This window comes from Hypanus sabinus, chromosome 13, assembly GCF_030144855.1.
Source record: "Hypanus sabinus isolate sHypSab1 chromosome 13, sHypSab1.hap1, whole genome shotgun sequence".
Taxonomy (NCBI): domain Eukaryota; kingdom Metazoa; phylum Chordata; class Chondrichthyes; order Myliobatiformes; family Dasyatidae; genus Hypanus; species Hypanus sabinus.
The window spans coordinates 35,872,328-35,884,775 of NC_082718.1; the positions used below are offsets into that span (position 1 = coordinate 35,872,328).

Sequence of the window (12,448 nt, forward strand, 5' to 3'; positions counted from 1 at the left end):
GGGCACTGATGCACCCCCATACCATCACAGATGCTGGCTCTTGCACCTTTCGCTGATAACAATCAGGATGGTCGTTTTCATCTTTGGCACGGAGAACTTGATACCCATTTTTTCCGAAAACTAGCTGAAATATGGACTCATCTGATCACAGAACACGGTTCCACAGTCTTTCGGTCCATCGGAGATGAGCTCGGGCCCTGAGAACTCTCCAGTGTTTCTGCATAGTGTTGATGTATGGCTTCCTCCTTGCGTAGTACAGTTTCAAGTTGCATTTCTGGATGCAGCGAAGGACTGTGTTAAGTGACAATGGTTTTCCAAAATACTCCCGAGCCCAGGTGGCTATAATTGTTACAGTAGGATGACAGTTTCTTAGGCAGTGCCGCCTGAGGGCTCAAAGATCACGCACATTCAACAGTGGTTTCCGACCTTGCCCTTCATGCACTGAGATGTCTCTGAATTCTCTGAATCTTTTCACAATATTATGTACTGTAGATGTTGAAAGACCTAAATTCTCTGCAATCTTGTAATGGGAAATGTTCCTTTTGAACTGACTAACAATTCTCTCACGAATTTTGGCACAAAGGGGTGAGCCACGACCCATCCTTGCTTGCAAAGACTGAGCCTTTGATGGATGCTACTCTTATACCCAGTCATGATACCTCACCTGCTACCAATTAGTCTGCTTAATGTAGAGTCTTCCAAACTGGTGTTACTTGAATATTCTGTGCACTTTTCAATCTTATTTTAACTCTGTCCCAACTTTTGTTGAGTGTGTTGCAGCCATTAAATTCTAAATTTGTGTATATTTACAAAATACAATTAAGTTGTTCAGTAAAACTATTGAAAATCTTTTCTTTGTACTTTTGTCAGTTAAATAAAGGTTCAAGTGAGTTAACATATCACAGATTTTTGTTTTTATTGCATTTTGGAAAATATCCCAACTTTCCTGGAAATGGGGTTTGTAATATAAAATCTATGCAGTGAAAATTTGTCCTGTATCCTAGCACTGTCTTAATTTACCATTATTGAATTTTTTTAAAAATAGGTGGTGTTGCTTCAGGGCAGCATGTTAGAAGCTACACAAGTGATTAGTAAATTACAACTGTACTTCAATAGGTACTTACAATTGAGCTTTCAAACTGCCAGCTCTAAGTACTGTAGAAGTATAATTTCTTAATCCTCATGATCTTCTGAATGAAATATCACTAATATCTTTATCTCTAGCAATTATGGTTGGTATGATCCTCAGTTTTCCCCCTGTTAAGTCCTAAAGCAGCAGACAAGTTGGGCAAAGTGCATAGCTGGTTTAGCTAATACACCTTTTTTCCCCCCCCACTGTCAAAACCTGGAAATGATGAAGAGATAACAACTCCTTCACCTTCAGCATCTCCCTCCACAAACTTTCAGATGAACTTCTCCATTAACAAGCACAATCATAAGCCCGCATTCTTGCACTACTCTACCAGCATCTCATCTATTTTTTCGTCTGCTTTCTGAATTTGTCTTGAACATTGCACTCACTCTTGATGTTTAAAATCTTTTCCCACAGAGCACTGACCACCTAAAATCCTTCACTAGTTCATCACAAGTTAGCTGATACTGTGAATAATTCCCTCAGCTGCCTACCCATCACCTATTTTTCAATGATTGTATCTTTGAATTCTGCACTTGCAAGAAACTAACCTTTCTCAGTCTCTAATGCCAAGTCTTGGTGGTGCTGTTTGCAAATCTTTGCTGCAACAACAAGAGCTTCTCAGTAATTTTCCCACCTGCCATGCCATGCAGTATAGTTGCAAGAAACATTCACTTAACTATTTTCACTATCGGACATCGTTAACACTACCATTCAGTTGTAAGAATCAAGATACCATCAAGCTTGCATCCAAGTTTATGTCTGTGCATAAAAGACCAGTTTACAAATCTCTTTAGATATTCTGGAAGGGGTTATTGGGTGCAGTTGTGAATAGTGATCTGCCACTGGGAGGGAAGAATGAATTGGCAAGGAAATTGATAAGGTTAATTAGGAAGAAAGAGTGATTAAAGTGGTACTTCAGATTAAAGTACTTCAGTCGTAAGTGAGAAGTAGCAATATGTGCTTCAATAGACCACTTTACATGTTGGCCAAAAACCCTCTATACAGAAATGTACACACACAAAAGCATGCACTTCCACGAGGGAACCTACTTTGTGACAAGAGAGTAGAAAGTTGGAGGATTGGTAAAAGGTTAGAATAAGAATTTGACAAGTTTACAACTAATCCAGGAGACTAGAAATAAATGGAGGAAGGCATTGAAATGGGAACGAAAAATCCAGGAAGGTATAAAAGAAAGCAAGTGGACGATAGAAACAGTCCACTGTTTTTTTTTCAATTTTTTTCTCTGATTATTTGTGATTCATTTGATGTTTTAAAACTCTAGAACACCCTGCAGTAAGCCCTAAAGCAAAATAAAACTAAAGTATTCAAATTTCTGAAGCAAAGAAATTCTGCGATGGAGTATTATGGATTTTGTTGATAGGCTTTCATGAACTACAGTTAATTTTGATAAACAAGAATATTTTAGCTAGAACTGTAAGTGAAATTAGAAAAAATTGACTCTTGTACTCAAGATATTGCTGTTGTTGCTTGTTTGTATTTTCAAGGTGAAAATGTTTCACTGTTCTTAAAGATATTTTTCCTCCTCTTTCTCTTTCCTCTTGTACCAAAAAAAGAGAACAAATGACGAACAGAAAAATGGCTTGAAAGAGCAGTTGAAATATTGGCAAAGGCTCCGTCATGACCTTGAGAGAGCGCGTTTGCTAGTTGAACTTATTCGCAAACGTGAAAAGTTAAAACGTGAACAGGTATCCATTATTAACTAATTCAAATAATTATTCAATTTAGAAGGTGTTTTTCAATTTTACTTCTGTGTTGTAGATTTTTTAATCTATGCAATTAAATATTGGCAGGTCAAGGTTCAGCAAGTTGCAATGGAGCTCCAGCTAACACCATTAACTGTCATGTTACGTTCAATTTTGGACCAGATTCAGGAAAAGGATACAGCACATATATTTGCTCAGCCAGTGAGCTTGAAAGAGGTACAAATCTTTTTACCAAAGTCTGTTCTTTCCTCTGCCCAGAATTTCAATAGTTCCACCTTGCCATCCAAGACTCTTTCAAGATGTCAGCTTTATTGAAAATAGGCAGCTTTAGATGACAAAAAAAATCAATATACTGAGCAAGTGATTAAAAACTGAGATTAATATCTGTTTAGGAAACTATGTTATATTCTTGAGAACGGAAGTGGGTAGAACAGATTGTATTCCAAGTGGTTAAAAAGCACAACATAATAAAAATTCAAAGGGAATTGGGCGGCTTTGTTCAACATTGAAAGGTGTGGAGTATAATCAAAACTGATTATTTTGAGTGTTGATTTTGTATATTTGAAGGACTAAAGTATAGGAGAATAGATCACATTGGACATCAATCAGCACATGGAATGCATTCATGAAAGCATTATAATTTGTTGTGTGTAAGCAGTGGTGCTGTGTTAAGGTTTATTACTCTGCTAATGGTTGATAATCTCATCAGTAAATGGCTGAGTGAGTGCTAATGTTGGATGGGTCATTGGTGAGGACCAGCAGTGACTCCACATCATTCAGTTCCTCTGTCACCCCCTATTAGGTGTGATGGAAGCCTGTATTTATCTGTAGTGAGGTAGAGAAAGGTATGTAGCTGTAGTTGCAGGAAAAAGTTTGTGACCCTTTGCAATTACCTATTTTTTGCATTAATTTCTCATAAAATGTGGTCTGATCTTCATCTAAGTCACAATAATAGACAAACACAATCTGCCTAAGCTAATAACATACAAGCAATTGTACTTTTCATGTCTTTGTTGAACACATTGCTTAATCTTTCATAGTCCAGGCTGGTAAAAGTATGTGATCTTTTGTATTTAATAACTGGTAGAGCCTCCTTTATTAGCAAAAACCTCCACCAAACGTTTACTGTAGTTGCTGATTAGACTTGCACAACAGCGGGTAGGAGGTTTAGACCATTCCTCCATACAAAACTGTTTCAGTTCATCAATATGTTAGGGATACCTTGCATGTACAGGTCTCTTCACATCATGCCACAACGTCTCAATATAATTAAGATCAGGGCTTTCACTCAGCCATTCCAAAACACAAATTTTCTTCTTTTTAAGCCATTCTGTAGTTGATTTACTCTTGTGTTTCAGATCATTGTCTTGTTACATCATCTAACTTCTATTAAGCTTGAGGTGACAGACCACTACCCTGACATTCTCCTGTAAAATGTCCTAATACAAATTTGAATTTATTGGTCCCTAAACGATTGCAGGTTGTCCAGACCCTGAGACAGCAAAGCATGCCCAAACCATGATGCTCCTTTCACCATGCTTCACAGTTGGGATGAGATTTTGGTGTTGGTGTGCAATGCCCTTTCACCTCCAAACTAAACTTTTTCTGCTTAAAAAGTTCAACTTCTGTGTCATCTGACCACAGAACATTGTCCCACAAGTGTTGTGGAACATCCAGGTGGTCTTTTACAAACTTGAGACATGCTGCAGTTTTGTTTTTGGAGAGCAGTGATTTCCTCCATGCTGTCCTTTCATGAACACCATTCTTATTCAGTGTTTTTTTAACAGTGGACACATGAACAGAGGCTTAAGCAAGTTCTAGAGATTTCTGCAGGTCTTTTACTGTTACCCTTGGGTTCTTTACACCTTCTTCAGCATTGCATGTTGTGCTGTTGGTGTGATCTTTGCAGGATGCCCACTCCTAGGGAGAGTAGCAACAGTAGTGTATTTCCTCCATTTGTAGACAGTTTCTCTTACTGTGCACTGATGAACACTCCTGCCTTTAGAAATGCTTTTGTAGCCTTTTCGAGCTTCATTCATCTCTACAATTCCTCTTCTGTGGTCCTCTGAAAGTTGTTTTGATTGAGGGATGGTGCATGTTAACAGATCTTTCTTGAGAAGAGCAGTCCTGTCAGTAACCTGACTTTGTGACTTACCGTTTTTTATAGGGCAGGGCAGCTCTGCAGCCCACATCTCAAATCTCATCTCATTGATTGGAATGCCTGATTCCTAATAGCTTTTGTAGAAGGCAGAAGGCACAGAGGTTCACATACTTTTTTGAACCCAGACTGTGATTGTTTAAATGCTGTACTCGGTATTGATGAGAAGAAGTACAATTGTTTGTGTGCTGTTAGTTTAGGCAGATTATGTTTGTCTATTATTATGACTTGGATGAAGATCAGGCTACATTTTTTGAATAATTAATGCAGAAAACCAGGTAATTGCAAAGGATTTACAAACTTGTTCCGGCAACTGTAAATAAGAAGGAAGATGCAACAGCTTCCATTGTTTCTACGGAAGTTGATGAGAGAGACTGTTCTATCCAGAATGGTTTGTCAGTATGTAATATGGACTGTGCCTGTCCTCAACAATGGGCTGTACTCATCCCGCTATCCAGGGTTTACTTGAGTCTTGTGTGCTCATGCTGACTGGCCTTAGTGTTGTCCTCACAGGCAACCTCTCTACATTGCCAAGGTGGTTCATTCCAGATTGATGAGTGTAGCAATGAGATCATTTCATTGCTGTATGAGTACTCATGGAGAACAGACGTTTGAGGCAGATTTTGAACGTACTATGTTGAGCCCAAGCAAGTGTTTTTAAGAAGTACATCAGGATATCTACCTGTTTGAACTGTAGTTTCAAAAGCACTATCAGAGACACTGCATTGCAAGATGGTACTAAATGTGGTACCAGTATACTATATTGTCTACGCTTGTAGTAAAGTGAAGCATTCTGGGAATTGTGATTTGTCTGGCTATGTTAGCTTTCGAAGCAGTATAGCTTAGGTTTAGAGGAATGTTATTTAATGCCAAGAATTAAGTTATAAAGGGACCATCGGTATTAAATATTCCCTTTGATTTAAGAGAATAAGAATTATTTTGAACCAATTGAGGACAACTAAAAGATTGTTGACTGGGAAATTTGGTTCAAGGAAGCATTAATTTTTTTTTATTTCTGCAGGTAATAGGAGAGGAAAAGAAACTGAAGGTCATAGAGTTTTCTAAAATACAGAAGCTGCAGTTATACCATTGAACTAAGTGCCAATTGATGGTGTAGGATTTTGTGAATAAAACATGCAGAAGTCATTCTATGTGCTTAACAGAAGCCACAGCCCTTTACTTAGATTACAAACAAAAGTTGTCTTACACTGACATTACGTCAGACACTGTCTCTTAAAGGGAATACAACTCAGTGATGGTGTTTGTGAATTATGTCAACTAGTGAACAATATGTGTCATCTGTCATCCATTACATTACTCTGTACACAGGCTCCCCTCTTCCAGAATTCACCAAAACTGGCATTGTGAGCCTGGCTAGGGTCTTGTGTGCCTTGTTTGGAGTAACAGCAAGCAGCAGGTTCCTCTGGCTTGTCCACGGGTGTCCTGATGCGCTCATGTGAATTGAGGGGTATCGCGTGGAACCATCCAGGTCTTGGTGGGCCAGTTGAAGGTGATCCACAGAAAAACATTCAGGTTTACCCTTCCTATTTACAACAAAAGTCTTTTCACCCTATTCCAATACATGGTATGAGCCATCCGTAACAGTCTTAAGGCAGTGTTAGTGTGTATCATGGCGGACAAAATCAAACAATGTAGAATGTAGGTCAACTGGAACCCAAGACTGCTCTATGCCATTATGGCAGTGTAAAGGAATTGAGTTTACTGAAAAGGGTATGTTTACTGAGACACCAACTAAGTGGTCATGACACCGGTATAAAATTATGTATCGGCTTCCTGTATATCAACTCAGCTGCAGAGGATTTCATGTACTCTTTTGGAGCTGTTCTGAGCTTCAGCAGTGCCCTCCAGAGATGATTATACCTACATTCCATCAACCAGGCCCTCAGAGCAGCCTTCCAGGAGTGGTGAAACTATTTGCACAGGCCATTGGTCTGTGGGTGATACACCATAATGCGATGTAATCTAACGCTGAAGTCCTGGGCTTTTTTGGTCCAGAAGTCTGACATGAATTGGGGAATGCAGTCGAAGGAAATATCAGCTGAGGTGCCGCACTGAGTGACCCAGGTGTTGATGAATGCCTGAGCCATATCCGCAGCTATGGTTGACACTAGAGGGGCAACTTGTGACCATCTGGTGTGTCAGTCCACCATGGCAACCAGATGTGTGAAACCGCGGCGGGTGGGGAGGTGGTAAGAGGGTCAACTAAGTCCACATTGACGTCGTCAAACCATTAGTCAGGGACCTGGAAAGGTTCTGATGGTGCCCGAACGTGAAGGTTAATTTTCGCCTGCTGATACACAATGTAGGCTGTACTCCAATCTCGCATGGCCTTCCTAAGATCAGGCCATACAAACTTTAAAGCAACCATTTTTTGCGAAGCCTTCCTGCCCAGATGTGAGGGGCCATGAATGGAGTTAAAAACAGCGTGCTTCAAGTTTGCAAGCACTATGGAGCAAGGACAACCGGTTGAGACATCACACAGGAGAAAAGCTCTTGTGTCCCTGAACTTGACGCAACTAGCCACAAACTGCTGTTCTGTAAGCCTGTCCTCTGGGTCAGTAGCTTACTCGGCTGCTTTGCCAGCGTGGCATTGATGGCGGGCCTTGAGGCAGTCGGTCACAGCATTATTATTTACATTGATGTGCTGTATGTCAGTCATGAATTCCAAAATGTACACCAGGTGGCATTACTGCCATATAGATCAAGGGTCTGAGGCTTTGAGTATCGTGCTTGAAGGATTTGTGGTCGATGAATGCTGTGAAGTACTGATCCTCCAGTAGAAAATGAAAATGATGGCTGGCTAGATAGAGGCAGAGAAGCTAGCAGTCAAGCATGCTGTATTTCCTCTTGTGGGGATCGGCAGGGTGGGGGCAGAGAGCTGCTAGCCGAGTGGTTCCCACACGCCTCCAACCAACTGCTCAACTGCACAGCACCCACAGCATAGTCTGAGGCGTCAGTAGTGATGTCAAATGGCATGTTGGCGAACGGGTTTGACAATAGTCGCGTTCAAAAGAGCTCATTCGGTGTCGTCAAATATTCTAGTCATGTCTGCTGACCACTCAAACATGTAAGTAGGGGCACTGTCTTTAAGGCCAATATGCAAGGGGAGCACAGGCTGAAATGGTGATAGAATTTGCAGATAGAAAACTTGCAGTGTTTTGGTAGTGCAGGGCAGTGGGAAGTCCATAATAACATCGACTTGATGCAGGGGTGTCGTACCTTCTACAGATATGCAATGGCTGAGAAACCCGATAGTAAACAAGCTGAACTGAAATATAGGTGGTTAATAATGAGCCCATATTAGCTTAAGCACTTGAAAAGTATGTGGAGATATGCTAAGTGTTGGTTTTAGATGTGCTGGCAATGTCCTGTTTCCCACATCCTTTGCTTATTTTGGAAGTAATACCTGCACTTGTAAGAGTATTGTTTGACCATCTGTTGAGCAGATGTTCCCAGGTAATGAACCATATGGCAGTACAGCCGGCCCTCGTTATCGGTGGGGGATTGGTTCCGGGACCCCCGCAGGTACCAAAAAACATGGATGCTAAATAAGTCCCTTATTTAACCTGTCTCAGTGCGGTGGACATTAGGACCTGGCACAGCTCTGAATCCACAGTGTTTCTGTTCACGAAACTAATCACGATCACAATTGATAATAAGGTGGAAGTAATAAAGTGATCAGAAAAAGGTGAAGCGCCATCAGTTGTTGGAAAAACGTTAGGCCACAGACAGTCAACGATCGGAACAACTTTAACGGAGCATGTGAAAGGCCCTGCCCCGATGAAAGCTACAGTTATTACTAAGCAACGCAGTGGTTTAATTATTGAAATACCTATGTTTCTTAAGTGTTTTATATGCCTAGAAAGGTAAAATATATACTATATACTAAGAAAAACGTTTAACTGACGCTAAATAATACCGGATGTACCTGTTCCGACTTCAAATCTGATTTAAAAATGGACTCAGGATCAGAACTCATTCATAACCCAGGGACTGCCTGCACTTTTAAATCATCTCTAGATTATTTATAATACCTAATACAATGTAAATGCTATATAAATAGTTGTTGTATTGTTTAGGGAATAATGACAAGAAAAAATAGTCCATACATGCTCAAACAATGAGTGCTGGAGAGAGAACTTGGGTTTTCCCGATCCGTGGTTGGTTGAATCCGTGCATGCGGAACCCAAGGATAAGGAGGGCCAACTGTATTCTCAGCTTTTACTTAAAAGAAAACTTCCTAATTTTGAACCTCATACTTGCATTTACTGAAATTTTAATGTTAATGTATGCGCCTTTAAAATGCATGGACCTCTTTCATTTGATGGTAGTGATTTAGGCACATAAAAAAGCTCATCATTTATTAAAACTTTATCTTTCAGGTTCCAGATTATTTAGATCATATAACGCATCCAATGGACTTCTCCACAATGAGGAAAAGGATAGAAGATCATGGTTATAATAACCTGGATGAGTTTGAATCTGATATTAACCTTATTATAGATAACTGTATGAAATACAATGCAAAGGACACAATATTTTACCGAGCAGCTGTGCGATTAAGAGATCAGGGAGGTGTTATATTAAGGCAAGCTCGTCGTGAGGCTGATCGAATTGGTTACGACTATGAAACTTCAATGCATCTGCCTGAACCACCAAAGAGTGAAGCAGCTAAACCTTTGACGTGGGAAGACGGTATTTATTTATTTTTCTTCTTAGGCAGGCCTACTGTAGCAATTATCTCTAAAGAACAACCAAGTTTACCAGTGTTTTAGATACATCATGTGGAATTACAGTTACTTATTTGGGAATATCACATATCATTTGAAATGTAATTGGAGCAAAATTCAGATCCTGGAAATCTGAAACAAACAGAAAATGCTGCAAGAATTAGCAAGCTCAGCAGCATCATTGCTGGGGGCAGGGTGGAGCGGGGGGTTTGAGGAAGAAACTGCTTGAATTTTCAAATGCAGGATGGCATGGCAGCAGAGAGGTTAACATTACTACCCCATAACCCCAGGTACCCAGTTCTGTTCTGAGTTATGTGGAATTTTCATATTTCAGTTTCTGCTTTTCTGGGGTTTACGTATTGTCCCTATAGTACATGGGTTTCTGCAGTTAGCCAGCATATTCCCATAAAAATAGCTGCAAGGTTGCTCAGCTATACCCAGTGTGCTCATTGGCCTTCTTTTGAATTAAGACCAAAAACAAATGTACTTAGTATCATGTGGAAAGAGGAGGGCTATGGGATTCATTGAATAACTACCTAAATGGGAAAAACATTGAGGATGTTGAATTTGTTGTCCTTATTATGATTTAAGGATTTTCGAATAATCACAGAATGAAGTTTTATCTAAGAAGCTTCAAGTTAAGATTTAATAGTTTATGTATCCTGTATTTTAATCATTTTTTTACTGGTTTTATTTAAATGTTTTTTCAAATTTCACCAGTGTGGAGAAGTTATGCTTTGCAAATAGTTTCACTTAAGAAATTGAGATGCAATTGTAAATGTTTATGAAGAAAATAAATTGCTTCTAATTTATTGATCCAAGTTAAAACATATGAAGCATATAATCTGGCTTTAAAACAGAAAGTAGAACATAATCTCTTTGCTTTGCTTGACAATTATGTTTTGTTTAAGTGAAAGTAAAGCATAGAACAATTGTGTTGAGCATAAAGCCTTAAACTCCATGATATGGTGCTCCCCCTGTCGCTGCAGTTGAAAATTTTATTCTGAAAATGCACTTGAAATTGTCAATTGCGTGGCCAGGTTATAGTGCAAGTTCCTGAAAGTAATTAACATAATCATTTGTATTTAATGCTAAATCTATACTGTTATATCATTAAAGCTAAAAATGGTAATCTACCAGACATAATCAGTTCATAAGGTTTATAAAAACTGTTAGTCATGTAAATAAGTCATTTACACCATTCAGCCAAGCCTCTTCCAGTCTTTGGTCACCATCATCTATCAGTATAACCCGCTACTGCCTTTTCCCTCATGCTTATTCAGGCTCATCTTAAATGCATCTGTACTACTTATTTCAAGGTAACATTCTTACCACCCTTTGGTAAGGAAGTGTCTTCTGAATTCCTTATTAGATCTCTTGGTGATTGAATTATATTGATAGTCTCTAGTTAACCTCTTTTCCCATAAGCAGAAATATTCTCTGTATGCATTCTATATATAAAACATCCCTTTTTTCATTTTCAAGAGTTTTATTTGGTCAGTCCTTAGTTGCTTTTTGCCAAATACCAGTGCAGTAAACAGCTGCATCACAATTCCTCTGACCTAGTTCGATCTTGAACTTCTGTTGGGGTAGAGTTTGCACATTCTCCCTCTGGTTGTGAGAAATGGGAGGAATCCTGGATGCCTGGATCCCATTTCTCAAAGACATGTAGATTAGTAAGCTAATTGACCTCTGTAAATTGTCCTTTGAGCCAGCGGAGAGGGGGGGTGAGGGATTAAGATGATGGGAATGATCTGAGAATCCACACAGACTGGTGAGTTAAAGTGGTTGTAATCTATCTTGTATTAAAGTGAAGAGTAACCTAATCTGTTAATCTGTTTCTGAATTGTTTATCTTCACATCATTTGTATGTCCTCACTTTTCTGGTATCATCCTTGTAACTATTTAACCTTTGAGCATGGTTGAGCTAAAGTTTGACACAGCTTTAGCATATCATCCTCTACTTTTCAAATATTAGTGCTTCCTTATTTTATACTCTTACTAGTGGCCAACCTCTTGATGGTAGGTATACTTGTACTATGAATTCTTGTTTCAGTATACCATCTAGATTCAAACCATCCAAATAACAAGTGCTCTTCTAATTCATCCCATCAAAACCATTCCACTTAAATATCCGTTTCATAAGTTTATTAATTTCCGAGTAGTTTACTAGTAGTTCATCAGTACTGACTCCCACCCAGTTTGTGTTTCATCCGCATGTGTGTAAAGAGTGCTCTTGAATCCAGAGTAAACATTTATTGTAAGTTCTAAACACCTGTAATTCCTGCATTACTTGCATTCTGCTGTGAATAGATATTTTTTATCCTGCACTTTGTCTCAAAGCTTGGTAGCAGTCAAGTCTTGCTACTTATTTTGATGTTACCTGACGGTGTCTATTAATCCATTATGGGATGCCTCAACTTAAGTCTCTTGGAAAATTTAGATAAGTTGCATCTTCTTCGTTCCTTTCGCTCACTCTCTAACTTTGTCAAGAAAAAAAATCAGTGTGATTGGTCAAACAAGATTTTTCCTTTTGAAGTATATACTGTTTATTCATTATTACACTTTAATTTCAGACGTTCTTCTATTCTGTGCTTTAGATCCAGTAGTTTTTCTACTATAGACGTGAAACTGTTGGTACATAACTCCTGGATATTTCCTATTTCTCTTAAAATATACG

General features: G+C 39.1%; 1 protein-coding gene across 2 annotated transcripts in view; it reads left to right on the plus strand.

Moving 5' to 3' along the window:
* Nucleotides 1-12,448, plus strand: part of brd1a (bromodomain containing 1a) — a 54,194-nt gene that overhangs the window by 24,277 nt on the left and 17,469 nt on the right. For both annotated transcript variants that reach the window (XM_059987453.1, XM_059987454.1), the window contains 3 exons: nucleotides 2,710-2,841; nucleotides 2,947-3,075; nucleotides 9,421-9,733. In XM_059987453.1, coding sequence (XP_059843436.1) covers nucleotides 2,710-2,841; nucleotides 2,947-3,075; nucleotides 9,421-9,733 — 574 coding nt within the window. The remainder of the gene's footprint in view (nucleotides 1-2,709; nucleotides 2,842-2,946; nucleotides 3,076-9,420; nucleotides 9,734-12,448) is intronic.